The following is a 19,963-nucleotide window of genomic DNA, read 5'->3' on the forward strand; positions in this document are numbered from 1 at the left end:
CTCTAGGGTTTTCGAAATGTTCGATATCACAAACTAGTCAAAACATTTACTAAATTTTATCATCGGTATAAAGACATCATTCGTAAATATAGCTCAACATGCAGACTTCTTATACGTTCAGGTATTTCACATCCAATTTTTTATGGAAATATTCTTTATAAAGCACAAAGGTGTCAGTATTCACCTCAGAAACTTAAAAAACCTTTGAATAGACTTATTAAGAAGGGATATAATTACGATACTGTTGTCAAGTCATTAAAGATTGCATATTTTGGCGTTAATATTGAGTCACTGATAAGGTCTTTGCGTCGGAACTAAACACATTTATTCTAAAAACAGTTGTTGGCATGACACGGGTTATGTTCTTCTCATATATGTTATGATGGTATGATACTAAACCCCTAACGGGAAGGATTGTGCCTGATGTACATATGATGAAATCATAATCTTTCAGTCAGTTTAATTGAAGTCTGGAGCTGGCATGTCAGTTAACTGCTAGTAGTCTGTTGTTATTTATGTATTATTGTCATTTTGTTTATTTTCTTTGGATACATCTTCTGACATCAGACTCGGACTTCTCTTGAACTGTATTTTAATGTGCATATTGTTATGCGTTTACTTTTCTACATTGGTTAGAGGTATAGGGGGAGGGTTGATATCTCACAAACATGTTTAACCCCGCCGCATTTTTGCGCCTGTCCCAAGTCAGGAGCCTCTGGCCTTTGTTAGTCTTGTATTATTTTAATTTTAGTTTCTTGTGTACAATTTGGAAATTAGTATGGCGTTCATTATCACTGAACTAGTATATATTTGTTTAGGGGCCAGCTGAAGGACGCCTCCGGGGGCGGGAATTTCTCGCTACATTGAAGACCTGTTGGTGACCTTCTGCTGTTGTTTTTTATTTGGTCGGGTTGTTGTCTCTTTGACACATTCCCCATTTCCATTCTCAATTTTATTATGTCATATGTTGGTGTTGACTATAATAGTGTCTTTGCTATGTCACATGTTGGTGTTGACTATAAGTGTGTCAATGCTATGTCGCATGTTGGTGTTGAGGTAAAGAGTGTCATTGCTATGTCACATGGTGGTGTTGACTATAAGAGTGTTATTGCTATGTCACATGTTGGTGTTGACTATAAGAGTGTCATTGCTATGTCACATGTTGGTGTTGACTATAAGAGTGTCATTGCTATGTCACATGTTGGTGTTGACTATAAGAGGGTCATTGTTATGTCACATGTCAGTGTTTACTATAAGAGTGACATGTTGGTGTTGACTATAAGAGTGTCATTGCTATGTCACATGTTGGTGTTGAGCATATGAGTGTCATTGCTATGTCACATGTTAGTGTTGACTATAAGAGTGTCATTGTTATGTCACATGTTGGTGTTGACTATAAGAGTGTCATTGTTATGTCACATGTTGGTGTTGACTATAAGTGTGTCATTGCTATGTGACATGTTAGTGTTGAGGTAGAGTTTCATTGCTATGTCACATGGTGGTGTTGACTATATGAGTGTTATTGCTATGTCACATGTTGGTGTTGACTATAAGAGTGTCATTGCTATGTCACATATTGGTGTTGAGGTAAAAAGTGTCATTGCTATGTCACATGGTGGTGTTGAGCATATAAGTGTCATTGCTATGTCACATGTTAGTGTTGACTATAAGAGTGTCATTGCTATGTCACATGTTGGTGTTGAGCATATGAGTGTCATTGCTATGTCACATGTTAGTGTTGACTTATGAGTGTCATTGCTATGTCACATGTTATTGTTGACTATAAGAGTGTCATTGCTATGTCACATGTTGGTGTTGACTATAAGAGTGTCATTGCTATGTCATATGTTGGTGTTGACTATAACAGTGTCATTGTTATGTCACATTTTGGTGTTGAGTATAAGAATGTCATTGCTATGTCACATGTTATTGTTGAGTATAAGAGTGTCATTGCTACGTCACATGTTGGTGTTGACTATAAGAGTGTCATTGCTAATAGACATGTTGTGTTGATTATAAGAGTGTCATTGCTAAGTGACATGTTGGTGTTGACTATAATAGTGTCGTTGCTATGTCACATGTTGGTGTTGACTATAAGAGTGTCATTGCTATGTCACATGTTGGTGTTGAGCATATGAGTGTCATTGCTATCTCACATGTTGGTGTTGACTATAAGTGTGTCATTGCTATGTCACATGTTGATGTTGACTATAAGTGTGTCATTGCTATGTCACATGTTGATGTTGACTTTAAGAGTGTCATTGCTATGTCACATGTTGATGTTGAAGTAAAGAGTGTCATTGTTATGTCACATGTTAGTGTTGAATATAAGAGTGTCATTGCTAAGTGACATGTTGGTGTTGACTATAATAGTGTCATTGCTATGTCACATGTTGGTGTTTACTATCAGAGTGACATTGCTATGTCAAATGTTGGTTTTGATTATAAGAGTGTCATTGCTATGTCACATGTTGGTGTTGAGGTAAACAGTGTCATTGATATGTCAAATGTTGGTGTTGAGGTAGAGTGTCATTGCTATGTCACATGTTGGTGTTGAGGTAAATAGTGTCATTTCTATGTCACATGTTGGTGTTGACTATAAGAGTGTCAATGAATGTTGTATAATCAGGTGTCGCATGTCATGTTCAGTACTTGAATGGGTAAATTGGAATGGGTAATGAATGCTGCATGTCACATGTCATGTTCAGCATGTTCAGTACAAGAGTGGTAAATGCAGGTTGTATAATCAGGTGTCACATGTCATGTTCAATACAAGAGTGGTAAATGTATGTGGCATAATCAGGGGTCACATGTTATCTTCAGTACAGAAGTGGTTAATGAATGCTGTAGAATCAGGTGTCACATGGCATGTTTAGTACAGAAGTGGTCAATGAAAGTGTACTATATAATAAATATCTGTAAATGTGTTTACTTACAGTATCTCTACATTCCAAGTTAGCTCTGTTCTTTACACAAAATTCTACCTCGTCTATATTCCCCTCGACGACAGCTGTAAGAAGTTTCTGTAAGCAAAACAAATCTTTTACATTTTCCTCTAGAACATACAAATGTATTATACAGTACGCCCAGAGAGTTTGTAATCGCGAACTTTTATCACCGATTTCCGAGTGTAGCGGTGTGACACCGCGAATCACGGATTCTACTCCCAATTTCCTCCAAAGATTCTCTCCCAACACCGCGTGGCTGTTAATTGGTTTATTGCCCATCGGATGAACTGAAAATTAATGACGCGTGACAACATAATCGGATTAGCCAGATTTATTACCTTTGTACATTTAATCGATCTTGATTGCACCTGTGTGCTTTAAAATACGTTATTTAAATGTCCATTCAATGTCAGATAAAAGTGTTACATTTTTATTTAAAATAAGATAATTATTCTTGTATGTATATGCCCATGTCATTGTCATATGAAATAAAACGTAAAAACGTATAAAAATACGAATAAAATACTTATTTAGTATTTTCATTATAGTCCGATCAGTTCATAATTTTTGTTTTTTCAACAAAGTTTCATCAAAGATGATTTTACCACAATTAGAACCTTTTATGGCCTACTCAGTGAGCAATATCCGGTTCATTAATAGTTCAATATTATATAATTAATATCAACTGGCTTAAAACAAAATGATGTTTTTACGGTAATTTGTCCAATCTAAATCAAACCCTAGAGTTAAGTTATCGGACCAACAAGTGAACTCTGTTACTTTCAATTTATTTTGAAATGTAAAATATTATGTTCCACTACCTCGGTAGATTACCGACTTGAAATATTTGAATTTAAAAAAGAAACTGTAAAGTGACAAATAGTTTTGTATGCAATGTGGCAGCCCTATATTCATAAATACTGAGATAATTCCCCGCCCAGACACAACACAATAATCACAACCTTATTTAATTATATGAAGAAATAAAATCACGTGTTTTTTATCTGTTATGATCTGTTATTGATCTTTTATTATTTAAAATAAAATTGGATTGGCGTAATCCGTATTTTACTCTTCGTTAAAAGTCCTCGACGAAATATAAAAAGAAGTATTTCAACAATTTATACTATAGAATATTAAAATAAAATTATATCGTACAAGAAAGAAATATGTAAAAAAAATGTGGATCGGATTTTTACGATCGACACATTTTCACAGAGGATCTCTACCAACGCCCATCAGGAACTGAACGACATGCATCCTGTTTTCATCTACCATTAATGTATAGTGTTGACTATGGAAGTATAAATAATGTCCAGGTTTATTTCCTCTGTTGACTGAGAAACGTATAAATAAAAGGCTGATGTTCGTTTATTCAGAAAAGGAATAAAATTTAGAATATGGTTAATCAATTGTAAAAGGACCTTCTAGAGCCTCAATCTTAACGCACACAAATGTCAATCATTACAAAGCAAGTTTAAACCTTCAATGAATTTTCCCACGGTTATCCAGAAAGGTCACCTGAGTTTACTGTTACGTGATACTATTTCCCGCCAAATAAAAATCTCGTGGACAAAATTGATGTCACTATTTTTAGCATTCAATATTGTGAGCGAAGTCAAGTTCAAGTTCAACCACGCACTGTTGATCACTGAGATGCGTGTCGTCTTCCCACGGCAATTAATTGTTTTAAATTTAAAAATATTTAAAGATCACTGTTCTAAATACAACACAAAAGTTTACATTCATTGTGCGTAAATGAATATTATGCAACGACGAGTTGATGCAGCTATAGAAGTATTCCTGTTGTAGCCGAAATGTATTATATATATCCTAAAGTAATGATAATCGTGAAGAGAAAATGCCGTAGACTTATTAAGCATAACGAATGGTGAATAGTATTTTCTTTTTTACTTGCATATACAAGTTTTAAGACACGTAATTTTCTTTAAACTCATTGCTCACATTTTATACCTTCAGCGTTAGTTTCCGTTTATTTTCACGCAAGTATGTCGCTTTTCGTAAGTTATATCAATTACCGATAAATAAAAAACGAGGTCATAATCAAGTATAGAATTTTTTTATAAAACTTTAATGCAATTGAAAGCATTAACAACAACGTTTTGGATTTTAAAACTTTTATTTTGTAATCGTAAAATGGAAATGGTGTAGAATTATTAGCATAACATATAGTGAATAATATTTTCTTTTTTACTTGTAGTATAAAAAACTTTGAGACGTGTAATTTTTCTTTAAACTGCCCTCATTTATTCAGCGTTAGTCTCCGTTTATTGTTGCACAATTATATCTCTTTTAGTAAATTAAATATTTATTTACTGATAAAAAAACGGAAGTCAAAATCAAATATAGTTGTTTAAAAACTTGATTAAAATGTACAGTGTAATTAAAAGAATTAACAACAACGTTTTGCTTTTTATTTTAATCTTTCATTTGTTTCAAGCAATCAGATATAATCTGATAATCAATAGACAGGAAATACAATTGTTTAATTACATTAGAAATCTCACATACCTTGACTGTCACGTGCCGGCATAGATCAGACGGATTAGGGCAATTAATTACCTGGTGTCACACCGCGTCACACCAGACTGGGAGAGATGTCGCTAATACAATAAACAAAAGGTAGCGGATTTACGCGGAAGTCGGAGGGAATACTCCCAAATTTCTCCGAGAATTTTGGGAGGGATGTCGGAGTTTCCTGGTGTTACACCAGCAAAAATATCGGAGTATGGAGTTTGGGATTACAAACTCCTTGGGCGTACTGTAAATGTAATAATTGAATATAACAAGCTACATTTTTACAGTTTCAACAGTTTATACCAAATACAGTGATTACCAAGAAGGAGTGAAATTGTTGTCTATAATTTCAGAGTTTTTTTTTTAGAAAAGTCTGTAGACAATTGTCATAATTGTATTATGCATCAGTTTTGAGATCAGCCTAAGTTTTTGTTGAGGTTTGCGTTGCTTGGTCTTTAGTTTTCTATGTAATGTTTTGAATATAAAAAGAAGATGTGGTATGATTGCCAATGAGACAATTCTACAAAATAGACCGAATGACACAGAAAATAACAACTATAAGTCACCGTACAGCTTTCAACAATGATCAAAGCCCATATGGCATAAGTCAGCTATAAAAGGCCCTGAAATGACTAATGTAGACTGTTGAATTTTGATTGTTTTTCATTTTTTTCTATGGCGTTGTCAGATTCTCTTCGACTTTAAAGAGTTGTTACCCGTACGAAAATTTTAGCAGGAGTTCAACCGTACTCCAACTGGACTTGACACGTATTCCAACCTGACTTCCAAAAGTCCAGTCTGACTTGAGCCGTACACGTACTTTTTCTAATACTTGGATTATTTTCCAGCCGGCATTTTCTTGAAAGTCCAACCGTAGTTTTTGTAATGTTAAAGTGCAGCTGGACTTTTTAAGACAATAAACCTCTAGATAGAATGATGAGCAGGATTTTGGACTTAGAAATTTTTCATCAGCAGGATTTTGGACTTAGAAACTTTTCATCAGCAGGACTTTGGACTTAGAAATTTTTCGTCAACAGGACTTTGGACTTAGAAACTTTTCATCAACAGGACTTTGGACTTAGAAACTTTTCATTGGTAGAACTTTGGACTTTAAGATTATTTTTAAAATGAAAAGAGAATCAAACATTTGATATTTGATACTAGTATACAAAATCTTAACTGTATGAAGAATCCTGTTTTTATATATGTTTTCACACATATATTGAGGTGTCATTAAATAAATAAAAGTTATATATAACTATCTAAATTTATTATTTTACATCATAAATGTATGTGTACAAGTATTGTCTTTTTTATATGCTGCATATAAAAAATAAAGGTTACCAAATTTCACAGTATCATTAATCATAATATATAAAAAAGAAGGTGTGGTTTGATTGCTAATGAGACAACTACCCACAAAAGACCAAAATGACACAAACATTAACATGATTAACCACTGTAGGTCACCGTACAGCCTTCAACAATGAGCAAAGCCCATACCGCATAGTCAGCTATAAAAGGCCCCGATAAGCATGATCAAGGAACAAAATTCTTCAGTTACATCTTATTTAGTAAATTTTTCTTTATATTTTAAATTTCTTTATGTATTAAAGGCACTTTAAATATATGTCTAAAAACATATGTATGCATGAAAATTAAACAAGGAAAACTAATTTACATTTAGGTGTTTGCTACCACCATGACCACCTAACAGTCAGTATTTCACCAAGTTGATTGATCATGTTGAAGAAAGAATTTCTAATGCAAAAGGATTCTACATTTTAGTACCTATAATTTAATCTGTTTCCAAACTATTTGGAAATAAACAAACATATGCACATCCAGATGATGTTTCAGTTAGGTCTATAAACATACAACTTGATATAATATCCACAAGTGGCACAACACAAAAGGAGTCAGTTTTCAGGACACTTAAAACATGACTTTTTGGGTTGTAATTTCGACATTCTAAAATTTTAACAAATGCAATAAAAGTGCCAAATAATTCTACAAAAGTGGCGACTTGGCCAAAACACACATTTTCTCTGACTTTAAACTGAATTGTAGAATTGTTTCTGTTTATCATTCTACCATAATCTGAGCTATATATTAACATGTTTTTAAAAAGGATTCTGTTGAAACAATTAAAATTGTCTGTTTGTGGAAAATATCCAAGAAAATTGTTCAGTGCTGCAAGTTCTCTCTGTTGGAAAGTTTTCTGGAATGTTGCCCCAAGTACAAAAGTGCTGTCACCAATTTTTTTTTGTTTTTTCAGCGCATTGGACTGCAAGATTGATTTATAAATCTTCTCTTCTTCTGATCCATGTAGAATACACTTCTGTTTAAGCTCTGGTAGTTTCTGAACAAATGAAACTCCATTAATTATCTGATTGTCGATGTTTTGACTACCCCTTATTAATTTCAGCATATGTCCATTTTTATTTTCAAAATAAAAACAACTGTGTGTATAAAGGGGGCCAAGTTCTCTTACACTATCAGCTAAGTGTAAAATTTGATGCAAGTTCAAGGTCATAAAACACTCTCCATATAATGTTCCGAAGTTTTCAACAAACTTGAAAAGCATTCCTTCTGCCCTAATTAGGTCTTCATCAGTAGATCCCTCTTTCAGTAGGATGTGTATGGCACTAACAAAGTTCATGTAATGATGGAATCTCGTGTTGTCCAGAATTCCAAAGAGAACAGTTACACCATAAAACAACAGGAATGATCTGTACTCAGATGCTTTCCAATATTTTAAGTCATTTTGAATTGATCTAGGTAGGCGAGTTATTGACATTGTAGGTTTGATTTTTCTAAGCCTATTGTCTACTTCAATGACAGAATTTGTAAAATTAAAGGGTTTTCCATTAAACTCTGGTAAAAACCATAATCGTATCAAAAGTTTTTGTGTACCAAGTAATAAACCATGCATATAGTCTATTGTTATGCCTTTGATTATGTCAAATCTTGGAAAAAGTAATAATCTTGATGGCCCCTTTATTCCATGACTATTTACTGTGTTGGTTTTTTTGTCCCCTACTGCAGTGATTGAATCTCTAATGATACATTCCCTCGTTCTAGCAGGCCCTTTTGGATATTCTGTTTGAAAAGGATATGCATGAGTGTGACCTTTTCCTCTACTGACTGTTTCACCTTTCTGTTTACATCTCCAACAGGAATACGATCCATTGAATTGTACGCAATTGCACAGCAAACTCTTGGCGGGTAAATCAGCAGTAATTGCCAATAAATATGCTTTACACATAAAACTGCCTCGTTCTGGTGATTTACAAATAACACCTTCACTGAAGATATTCAAAGACTCATTAAGGGGTTTTAGGAAGGTGCTCATAGATGGTTTACTTGGTCCAAACCATAAGCCTGCAAGAAGCATGTTTTCAGTTTTCATTCTTTCCTTGAAAGGGAGTTCATTTATTGCTAGATACAATGGCCAAATTGCAACTTTACTACTTTTAAAAACAGGCGCTCCATCTGTATTTAGTAAAAATGAAAGATTGTCACCTGAGTTCAAAGGACCGTCATTGACACAGTATGATTTATACAGCTCCCCATCATAAATATCCATGTATCCAGTAGGATTTCTTTGGAATCTGTGTTGCAATTTCGAATAAAATGATTCCTGAGAAAAGAAATTTTGTATCTGTTTATCCAGAGATATTTCCAGAAAATACGATTTATTTGAATTTGTCAGTACTTTGTTGCACATTTTGTTCGGACACATTGCAACTGCTTTGTCTTCTAAATAAAGTAGACAATTTGAACAATAAAAATGTTTAATAAGAGGATTCTTAAGATTGCGGAAATACTTCTTAAAAGTATAGAGTGTTGTGCACAGTTTGTGTCCCTTTGGTAATGCTAATCCAATAACTGTTAAAATTTGTTCAATAATCTCTCCTACTATGTTGTTTTGTGAGAACAATAAAGCAAGTAACAACATAAATGCCCCTAATGTAATATTTGCACCATCATATAAAGGGATATTGTCATTATCTTCATTTAATATGTCATCATTATCTTTCATAGTGCAATCTTCATCAGTTGTGCTGTCTTCAGTAATGCATGTATCATCATCTGTGAACAATGAGTCATCAAGTATATCAAATTCTTCCAAATTTTCAAGGGAAATAAGATTTTCATCATCCTTGATATCATCAACCCTTAAATTGTAATCATGATGTTTCAGCAGATCTTCAATACAGAATTCATCTTCCCTGCTTGTGGTCTCTGTGTCTGTTCTTGCATTGTTTTCCTGGAGAGAAAAAAATATTGTAATTTTCAATAAAATTTAATTTTAAATATTGTTTACCAATCTCCCCTGGATCCACCTATGTTATCTTAAGATTAATTTTCCGTTTCAGAATTCAATCTAATACATTCTGGGTAATTTTACAAAATGTACACCAAAACATTGTGATTGGTTTAAACGCTCTAAACATTGGAAATTCAAACAATGACGTTACATTGTTTTCATTTTGGTTTACGAACAATGAGATCACTCATAGTCTTTTAGATTCTAAAACTGCAAATTTTAACTTTGTATTGTGATGTCATATATTTATCTATTTATCTGTTGTAGTCAGTTGAAAAAGCTTGTCAGTTGTTGTTTGTTGTCAACTGCAAATAATATTAGTTTAGACAACTAATTTCTTAACATCCATTGATGGCACCAGGGTCAGATCGAGCCATTTTAAAAAGGGGGGGGGGGTCCCAACCCAGGACAAAAAAGAGTAGTGTTCCAACTATGTCCCCATACAAATGCATTGATCATTATAAAAAAGGGAGAGTTCCAACCCCCAAAACCCTTCGCCTGGATCAAACACTGGGCACTATCTTATTATTTTTAAATTGCCATGTTCGATTGTTTAATATATGAAAGTAAACATACCCCCCCCCCCCTCTTTTTTTCTTGAAGTTTTAATTGAAAATTGTCGTCCCCTTATGTATACTTTTATTTTAATATATTGTTTGGTGTCTTCAATCAATTGATGGCAATGTTTGTTTCTCAATTTGAACTCCCAAAAATATTAGATATAACCTTACATCATTTGAAGCCGTGGTGTCTGAAATTTCCATAGCACATGATTCAACTTCAAGTTCAGGTTCTCCAGTGTGTTGTACAGAAATGTCACTCTGGGTTTCATCTGCTTCTCCATCATACTCCTATTAACATGAAATGACAGACGGTCAGACCAAAAGTATTTGACATCAAATGAAAATATTAATAAAGTTGTCAGTAATATGAAATTTAGTCAAAAATCACGTCGTATTTATGTAATTATCTCCCCTTTAACAAGTCACACGCCAGAGACCCAAAATACTACAACGGCCGATAAATGAAAATTAACGTTATTTAGCCACATCAGAGACTTTATTAAAATACGATTAAATATACTCATTCTATAAAGGGAATTATATGCAACCGAATACTTTGGTAAATGCATGACATGGTTGTGTAAACAATAATCTTTCTTTACGTTATTATGTATAATAGAGTCCAGAGAGCTGTGTCCATTTTCGTTTTTTAATTAAACACATTTATAAATCGAAAATTTATGACTGTACGGTGACTGATACTGACTTAAAAATTTCCACAGAAAGTATTTGAGAATAAAAAATTATCGGCAAAGATATATATTAAATTTAAATCAGAATATAAATTTAAACTCACGTTATGGACGCTGGGCTCATCATTGTTGTGTAAACGTTTGGTTTTTCGTTTTTTATATGCCCGTTTAACAATTTCATGATCTTCATCTTCCATAGACTCCAAAACCTCATTAGAAAGTGTTGTTGAGCATTTTTTTTTAACTATTCCTTTCCCATATGGTCCTCGTCTGTAAGGTTTTTCCGACATGTTGGATAGTAACTGTAGACGAATGTGATATTTATTGCAAAAGGGGAACTTGATAGAAAAATATATATTTATTAATTAAATGGCAATTTTAAATGTTTACAAATAAAATAGAAAAATGAAAATTTTCTACATATACACAGTTCCGTGTTAAGTGTTTTCGACAATGATGAAACTTTTATAAAGATATCGTTACTTTAATGTGTGTCCCCGTTGGAACCCCCTAAATGTATCGGAAGAACGCGCACGCACACGCGGCCTGTTGACCAGTGATTAATTTCAAAATGTTTGGTTGTGTATATTTTTCCAAAGATCGTAGTTTAGTTGTTGTATCTAAAATCAGCAAGGACTTGAAACTTAAAGAAAATGAATTTGCACCAAAATTCAAAGTGTCCATGGACTTTAAAAAAGATGGAATATACCAAGGAATTATCGTGAAAACACATGGTAAGTTTAAAATGGAAATCAAGTTGGTTTGTTGGGATGTCCGCCATTTATATTTATGCCTATGATTGTTAAAATATGTTTTCATTTTGAACCTTTCACATACAGTAGTGTTCATTATTTTGATAATTTCGGTACAGCCAAATATTCATACTTTTTTTTGTAAAAGCAGAACAATCCGGAATACATTGTCGCGTTTCTACACGTTTTGTATATTACATAACTTTTAACATGGCTCTGATCAATCGTAACTACTCGGTCATGCTCGCTATGCATAACAATGGTGCGACGAGAAAGGCCGAGTAGTTCCGACTGGTTCTGGTCGTATCTTTACTTGAAGTAAATATTTCTGTTTGAAAAATATCGAAACGTTGTGTTTTCAATAAGTCAAAATATGAAAATCGTGTGTAAGTGTTTTCTGTTTCTTTTAAACACATTCATGCATTTATGAATATGAAATAAGTTGAAAAAATTATAAACATGATAATATAATTTTAATTCCGGTATTAATTTTAGAATTTTGTAGTTTTATTATTTTTTTGGTGATTCAATTTTTGTTGTTGTTTAGAGGATGATCTGAACAATTTAAGAATATATTTTACTTTGAACTAAAAACAAGTACAAAAATGTAATCAATAAGACTCAGTTTAACTTTTGAATAAGTAAGGGTTAATCATTAGATATTTATTTTGGGGAAAAAGGGGGGGGGGTCTGTTTTTTTAAAGTCCATTTTTTGCTGTGATGCCTTCTTTCAACGTTCCAGAAAAAAAATAGCTTTGCTACTAATGGCATAATTATTTGGACTTACTTTATGGTTTCCACTACATAATTCAATTCAATTCAATATTTTATTGGAAAGAGCACAATAATGATGAAACATGTCAAAAATTCAAATGAAAAAAACCCATACATACATGTACGTAGTATGAATTCATAGGAGATCAAATATTTAAAACCATCATATCTGACCATACAAAATAAAACATTTTACCTAAAAACCCAGACATAATTCAATAATTATAAGTCTTATTATAAGACAATATTTAAATTAGCACAACAAATTTTCCTTAATTAACTGGTTTAGTAATGACACATGTATAGGTATATAGTGGGGGTCTCATTGGGGGGGTTCCCATCCTGGATCCCGCTTACTGTTTTGTCAGATTCTCGTATCCTGCTTACACTTATTATATGTAACGATTCTCATTTCTTTGTCATTTCCCGGGTCCCACAAGACCTATTTCCCGTTTTCAGGACACAATTATTTGACTTTCACGTGTCACCCTTACAAAAAAATCGGCAATCCTGCGTCACGCTTAGACCCACTACAGTATTCGTTGCGCCCACTTATGAAAATGTCTGGATCCGCCACTGCGTAGCTCACAGTATAATCATAGCTCATAGGTACTTATGTTATATTTTTACTATTTGCAGACCATATTAAATAACATAAGGACCTATGAAATATGGGTATAAGAAATACCAAATGAGTGTCTTGGTGTGGTTTCTTTGGATCTTTCTTGATATTATATAATGACGGATGATGCAATTATTTAAAAAAGAAGATGTGGTATGATTGCCAATGAGACAACTACAAATGTATCAACAAAAGACCAAAATGACAGAGACATTAACAGCTATAGGTCACCGTACAGCCTTCAACAATGAGCAAAGCCCATACCACATAGTCAGCTATAAAAAGCCCCGATAAGACAATGTAAAACATTATAATTCAAAGGAGAAAACTAACCGCCTTATTTATGTGTTGTTTTATGCTTTTTTAGATTGATATGAAATTTGTCAAATTTATTTTCATGTAAATATTGAATTTTGGAAAATTTGTATTTACAGAAAGTAAAGATTTCTTGAACTTGTATGCAAAACAAGGGTTCAAGGCTTGCATACAGGGAAAACCTGACAACAATGTTTTGGATGACTTGTATACCTTTGAACCGGCTGTCAACTCAGATGAAATGGTAGTCGGCAAAAGACAGACAAAGAGGAGTGAAAAAATCCTAGAAAGTGAAAAACAAGATGAGGAAATGAGTCCCAAGAAAAAGAAGAAGAAAAACAAAGAGAATGATATATCCAATGAAACCGGGACTGAAAAGCAGGCAGAGGTGTCTCAAAAGAAGAACAAAAAGAAGAACAAAGCAGATGATAGCCTAACTGAGACAAATAGTTCAAAGCCAGAGGTAACAGTGGCTAAATTAAAAGCAGACCAAAAAAAATCAGAAATCAATGCTGAAAAAGAAAATTCTGAAGCAGTTTTGAAAGAGCTGGCTGGTACTGCAATGGAAAACCAGTTCTTTAATTCCAGCTCTAAGAATGTAAATGCAACCATGCATAAAGAAGGCATCAGTGAGTCACAAAACCTTCATAATATTATTGTGCCAGTTACATCTCCAGAATCTTGTACGAAAGGCATGCCTTTGATAACATCAACCCCCAGTACCAGCAGACATCAGCTTGACATGTCTCAGCTTGATAACAGTTTGATTATGCCGATCATACCATATCAAGCCCGCCATACAAACTCTAGTCATTCTGATCATATTACATACAGTATGAATACGCCAGTAAATGAGCTCGGCATGTCTCAACTGGATTGCAATACTCAAATGCCTCTTCCAACATCAACCAACTATACCAATAGCACTAGTCAGTACCCAAACTTGTATGCCTTGCCGGAAAGACCAAGCTATTACCAACTTCAACCAACATCTTCTAGGGGAAATACATGTAACCAACCAATTTCACACAGTCCTGCTACTAATCTATCAGAGACTGTTAATTTAGCCATGGGAGCAACAAGAGCTGCCTGGAATGTTGATAAAGTTAGTTCACCAAAATCCACAAAATCACAAGCTGTATTAATATGTAAGTGCATTTACTATAATTTCATGACCTTTCTAATCATAAGCTTGTTGTGCTTATATATATAAGCCATTTTGAAGCAATCAATTAATAAATTAATTATTATTTTATGATTCTAATACTTTTGAAATCAGTTTATTGGAGGTTATTAATGTTGGGAAAAGTCATTATTTGACCTCTAAACTAGAATTATTTATCACTTAACCCAGGAACTCGGGACATGATGATGAGGTTTAAAGATTGAATGTGAATTTCAAATTCTGCTGAGGTACGGACAAATATTTTATTTTTCCGATATAAATGTTCATCTCGGGTGGATATTTGTTTCTGCAATCATACAGTATTACCACATTTTCTTTATCTGTACACTTAAAATTTTATTGAAATATATATTAGATTATAACTGTTGAAAAGTATTAATGTATTGACTTTTTAAATGCATGTGTACAACCGAAAATACAAAAGTATAAAATTTATTTGCAATTTCTTACAGCACCATCTCCACCTGAAGAAATACTACATTTATATGAAATACTCCTGAAACCAAGAGTGAGAGATTATATGGAAAAGTTCTGTGAATACTTTGGAAGAAATCAGGTAAGAAGAAACATCTATTGAATTAAAAAAGAAAACACTCAGCACCATTAAAGTTTTAGAAAAAAGGGAAACGTTATTATTTATATTAAATTATCTATTTTTTTTTCTTTCGAATAACTGATCTACAAATGTACCAATCTATTGATCTGCAATCTGGATTCTTAGTAATTTATTGTGTAAGTGTTACTCGTTACACATTACAATCTTGTGTCTTCTTTAAAATTGAGACCGTTAATTAATTTACATACATTTTTTATATATGCAAACTTATTATAATGCACATTTGTAATTTTAAGTTAATTTATTGGTATACATGTATATAAAAATACAAAATAAATCCAAGATTCTAATTTATTGCAGAAACAGGCAGAACTAAAAGATTTTGAGGAAGATTTCGAAACTTTGGATAGTCAATATGATAATGATACTGAACCAACATCACCATCCATTCTAGAAACAAGATCTACTAACAGCTTCAGTGCTAGTTTTAACAAGGAAGTGAGTACATATTTAGTTTTGTACAATGTCACTTTTGTGTTTATAAAGATAAGGAGATGCGTTATGATTGCCAACGATATATTTTTTTACTAACCCCCAAAGACTGTGTTCCAATGAAAGTGGATGTTTGAAGTTGCATGAGCAGCTTTTTATCATTCTTTAACCAACAATCAAGTGGGGAATTATTTCATTCACTTCAGCATAAAAATTATTTCTTCAAATTTTCAGCATTATCATCTTCAACCGTATACTCCCAATTATTGAAACCAATAAACTTTATAAAGGTTAAGATTTGTAAAAAAAATTTGGACATGCCGTTTCTTTCCTTTAATTTTCATGTAGCATGCCTTGCAATTAGAAATAAAACTCTCTCTTTGTATGCAACATTTATACAATAGTAGTATGCCGTACTGGTTATTTCAGATTCAAGGTCCTTCAAAACCTCTTTCATGAAAATTTTATTTTTGTAGAAAACAACAATCCATGATTATGACATGAATAGCCACAGTGGGAAACAGGCTCAGTTACAACTCTCTCCAAGGAGATCTCCTCGTGGCAAATCTGACGTGAGTATATTTTTTTGTTGTTGTATTTTTGAATTTTGAAATGTTTTATATATTCTTTAACTTAATTGATACCACACTTAGCAGTCATTTCTGTGCAATTATTAAAGATAAGAGTGTAAATGTTTTTAAAAATGAAAGTTTCAGCTGATTCCCAGAATTTTTTATTTCTAAAACTGCTAATAGTAAGTTTTTTTACAATCACATCAAATTAAAAAGTATATCTGTATATATAAAGGCTTCGAAACACTTACTCACAGGTATAAATATAATTACTTTACATCTTATAATAAAAAGGAAGTGTGGTATGATAACCAATGAGACAAATATCCACCAAATAATATCAAATTAATGGATGAAGCCATCTACATGTGTATTAGTTAAGTATGCCGTTCATTATCACTGAACAAGTATATATTTGTTTAGGGCCAGCTGAAGGACACCTCCAGGTGCGGGAATTTCTCGCTACATTGAAGACCTGTTGGTGACCTTCTGCTGTTGTTTTTCAATGGTCGTGTTGTTGTCTCTTTGACACATTCCCCATTTCGATTCTCAATTTTATTTTTGTTTCTAATTCAACTTTCAAGTACTGAAAAGATAATGAAAATTCCAATTTTTTTAATAGAAAACAACAATCCAAAATGATGACAGCTCAACCACAACAGGGAATGATCAGAGTGGGAATAACTTTACCATACAATTCTCGCCAAGAAGATCTCCTCGTGGCAAATCTGATGTGAGTATATATTTTTTGGTATATTAACAGTATTGCTTTTTCAATAACTAGCCATTTACAGATTTTTATTGCGATTGTCAATATTCAGACTTTAACAAGCCTTGGTAATTATAGAAAATATTGAAACTACAAAAGAAATTTCTATCTGTAAATTGTTATCAGTTTATTTATATCCATTTTTATGTATTTGGATCATCAAACATTCATTTGTCTTCATTTCACTCCTACCAACACACAAATAAAGGAATAGTCACTCAGCTTAAAGACCACTCACAACTGCGAATTTGTCTTAAAAATTACTTAACCCACCAAATTCTTTATGAATTAGTACCCATAATTCAATGTAATTTTGGTCCATTTGTTTCTTTCAGAGTATAGTCCCAGTTCAAGGCACCTCATTGGGACCAAAGAGACAATTACTGAAATCTCCAAAAAAGATCTATACCAGCTCATCTGTAAGTTTCAATGAAGTAGAAAATAACCAATTTTTTTTATTGGACTGATAATAGTATGGCTGTTAACAGGACATAATTATGGTATACAGCTGTTGTCTGTCTGTTAGTCCATCCCCTATTTGTCAACATGTCGGATATGAAACTCAAAAATGCTTTAACCAATTTGCATGAAACATTGGTGAGTTCTTTTATTTATTTATATTTATTGACGTGAGCTCCCTGTTGTTTTATCAATTTTAGAATTTACATTTCAGAGTAATTGGTTTTATTCCTTAAAAAGGGGGGGGGGGGGTTAGTTTTCAGACAATTACTCAAAAAGGCTTTAACCTGTTTATTTTATTATTTTAATTTAAAAAATATAATACAAACTTTTTTTTGCATAACAATACTTTCATAGTAAACTGTTATTAGTAATGGCATAAGAAAATTGAAAGCCCAAAGTGAATATCCTGTATCAACTCCTGGGTCAATACAGCTTTTTCCCCGCCTTTTTCTGTAAGACCCTGTTTTTTCCGCCGTATTTGCCCTGTTTGAAGAGCAATATTAAATCTTGATTTATATTGACAGTGGAATGTTGTCAGTATTGCACATGCTGATTTATCTGTATTAAGGCTTTCTTTTTCTCATATCATTCAATAAATATATGCATTTAGAACTTTTCAAAGAAGTAATAAGTACCTGATGACACAGAATTTTTTAAGGAAATCCTCTTTTTATTTTTTTGTTCAGTAATTAAAATTTACTGCTACTTAAATGTTTATACTCTATAATAGTATTAATGCAGAATTACTAATTTCTCATACATTTAAGAATTATAGGCTTATATAATGTATCTTTTTCTTTAAAGTATAATAGCATTTGTAGATAAGCTTGTAGTCTCATAATGATTTCATTATCATCACATATTCACTTTGTAATATATTAAATATGGAACTTTTGCATTTCAGACAATGGTGAAGTTAATCGAGAGTGCTGATGTAACAGTTGATGGGGAAACAATAAAAAAAATTATGCAAAAGGCTCATAAAGAAAGCAGCCCAGGATATTTCATAATCCGAAAGGTGATGCCTTTGTTGTTTTCCCGTGGTGAGCTAGCAAATTCACGAGGGCAGGGACTAACAACCTCAAAAGATGGAGATTTCAGACCTGCTCTAGATAAAACCAGAGTGAAAATAGCCAAAGGTAGCTTTTATTTTATATTTTTTGTCAAATTAGAAATAATAAGAACCCCCCTTTCTTTTGGCCGATCAATGCATTTGAATAGGGACATATAGTTGGAATCCCCTCCATTGTCTTGGGTTGGGACCCCTCCCCCTTTTAAAATGGCTGGATCGGCGTCTGTAAAGAGCTGTATTATCACTATCCCTGGTCAGAGAAATGGTTGGGCACCCACCATTTTTTTTACCCCTAGCAATTTATGGTGACGTTACTTGGTGGAGAGGTGTCTCATTGGCAATCATGCCGCATCCCCTTAATTTCATATTAACTATTCTTTATATATCTGGTAAACTGGATTATCTTGTACGTCTTAAAAGTAACTTCCTTATTTAAATTTTATAATGAAATATCTGATATTGGCCTTGATCTTATAATTATTGGTTTTAATAGTCAGAAAAGCAGTTTCCAAATCTGTTTTCCTTTATGCAAATACTTGAACATATTTATCAAAAGTTTGGGTATACAAGAGGCTTAACCTAAAGATTTTTAGCCTCTTGTTAATATTTTGCCAACCATCAAATTATTTTAGAAAAACCACAATTTTTAAGAGTAAGAATTAAGTTTCATATATATTACACATACCTAACTCTTCTTACTTTTGAATCAGTACAAAAAAAATGAAATAACCAGCATAGATGCTTAATGCAATCTGTTATTGTATTTTCAGATTATGTTAGAGGATGGTGCAAAATCAACCAGAAAACCCAACCTTCTGAGGAGGAACTCAATAAAGGAGTCACTGAGGCAGTTGGCTATGCTAGGAAAGCTTTAAAAAAGCAAAATAATTGAACTGGATATATATTTGACACTATGAAAATGTGATTTGAGAAACATATTTGTTAATGTAACAGTCTGTCAATCATATGTCTGAAATTCCTGGCACTAAATTTGTTGTAAATCCTGTATGTCAGCATTTGTTGGAAGCAAGAATTATAATATTGGTATTTTTTGTGTGTTGTTTAGTTTTCAAGCCTTGGTTGCTTTTATTAAGATTTATATTTGTAGGTCCAATAAGTCATACTGCTTATTAATATGGAATCCCAATCATCTTTTAAAAGTTCAGACGGCCTTTTACATGTCTATATATAGACTTTTGTAAGTTCAGCCGGACTTTTTATAGTTCAGCTGGACTTTTTATAGTTCAGCTGGACTTTTTAACAAGTAGTTCAGCTGGACTTTTTAAAAAGTTCAGCTGGACTTTAGAGAAAATTTTT

General features: G+C 32.8%; 2 protein-coding genes across 3 annotated transcripts; one reads left to right on the top strand and one right to left on the bottom strand.

The window, feature by feature from the left end:
* Nucleotides 1-6,657: 6,657 nt before the first annotated feature.
* On the bottom strand, nucleotides 6,658-10,882 carry LOC143051527 (uncharacterized). Its single transcript, XM_076224419.1, has 2 exons — nucleotides 10,551-10,882; nucleotides 6,658-9,759 (listed from the first exon to the last, which is right to left on the bottom strand). Exons 1-2 carry the CDS (start codon nucleotides 10,581-10,583, stop codon nucleotides 7,285-7,287), a joined length of 2,508 nt encoding a protein of 835 aa, XP_076080534.1. The 5' UTR covers nucleotides 10,584-10,882; the 3' UTR covers nucleotides 6,658-7,284.
* LOC143051528 (uncharacterized) lies at nucleotides 10,760-19,696 on the top strand. 2 transcript variants are annotated; one of them, XM_076224421.1, is made up of 9 exons: nucleotides 10,760-12,212; nucleotides 13,657-14,685; nucleotides 15,176-15,279; nucleotides 15,640-15,777; nucleotides 16,248-16,343; nucleotides 16,966-17,076; nucleotides 17,448-17,531; nucleotides 18,479-18,713; nucleotides 19,417-19,696. In XM_076224421.1, exons 2-9 carry the CDS (start codon nucleotides 13,779-13,781, stop codon nucleotides 19,536-19,538), a joined length of 1,797 nt encoding a protein of 598 aa, XP_076080536.1. In that variant the 5' UTR covers nucleotides 10,760-12,212; nucleotides 13,657-13,778; the 3' UTR covers nucleotides 19,539-19,696. The 2 variants fall into 2 exon arrangements, with proteins under 2 accessions (XP_076080536.1, XP_076080535.1); XM_076224420.1 differs by having other exon boundaries at nucleotides 10,760-11,808.
* Nucleotides 19,697-19,963: the final 267 nt, after the last annotated feature.

This window comes from Mytilus galloprovincialis, chromosome 11 (assembly GCF_965363235.1).
Source record: "Mytilus galloprovincialis chromosome 11, xbMytGall1.hap1.1, whole genome shotgun sequence".
Taxonomy (NCBI): domain Eukaryota; kingdom Metazoa; phylum Mollusca; class Bivalvia; order Mytilida; family Mytilidae; genus Mytilus; species Mytilus galloprovincialis.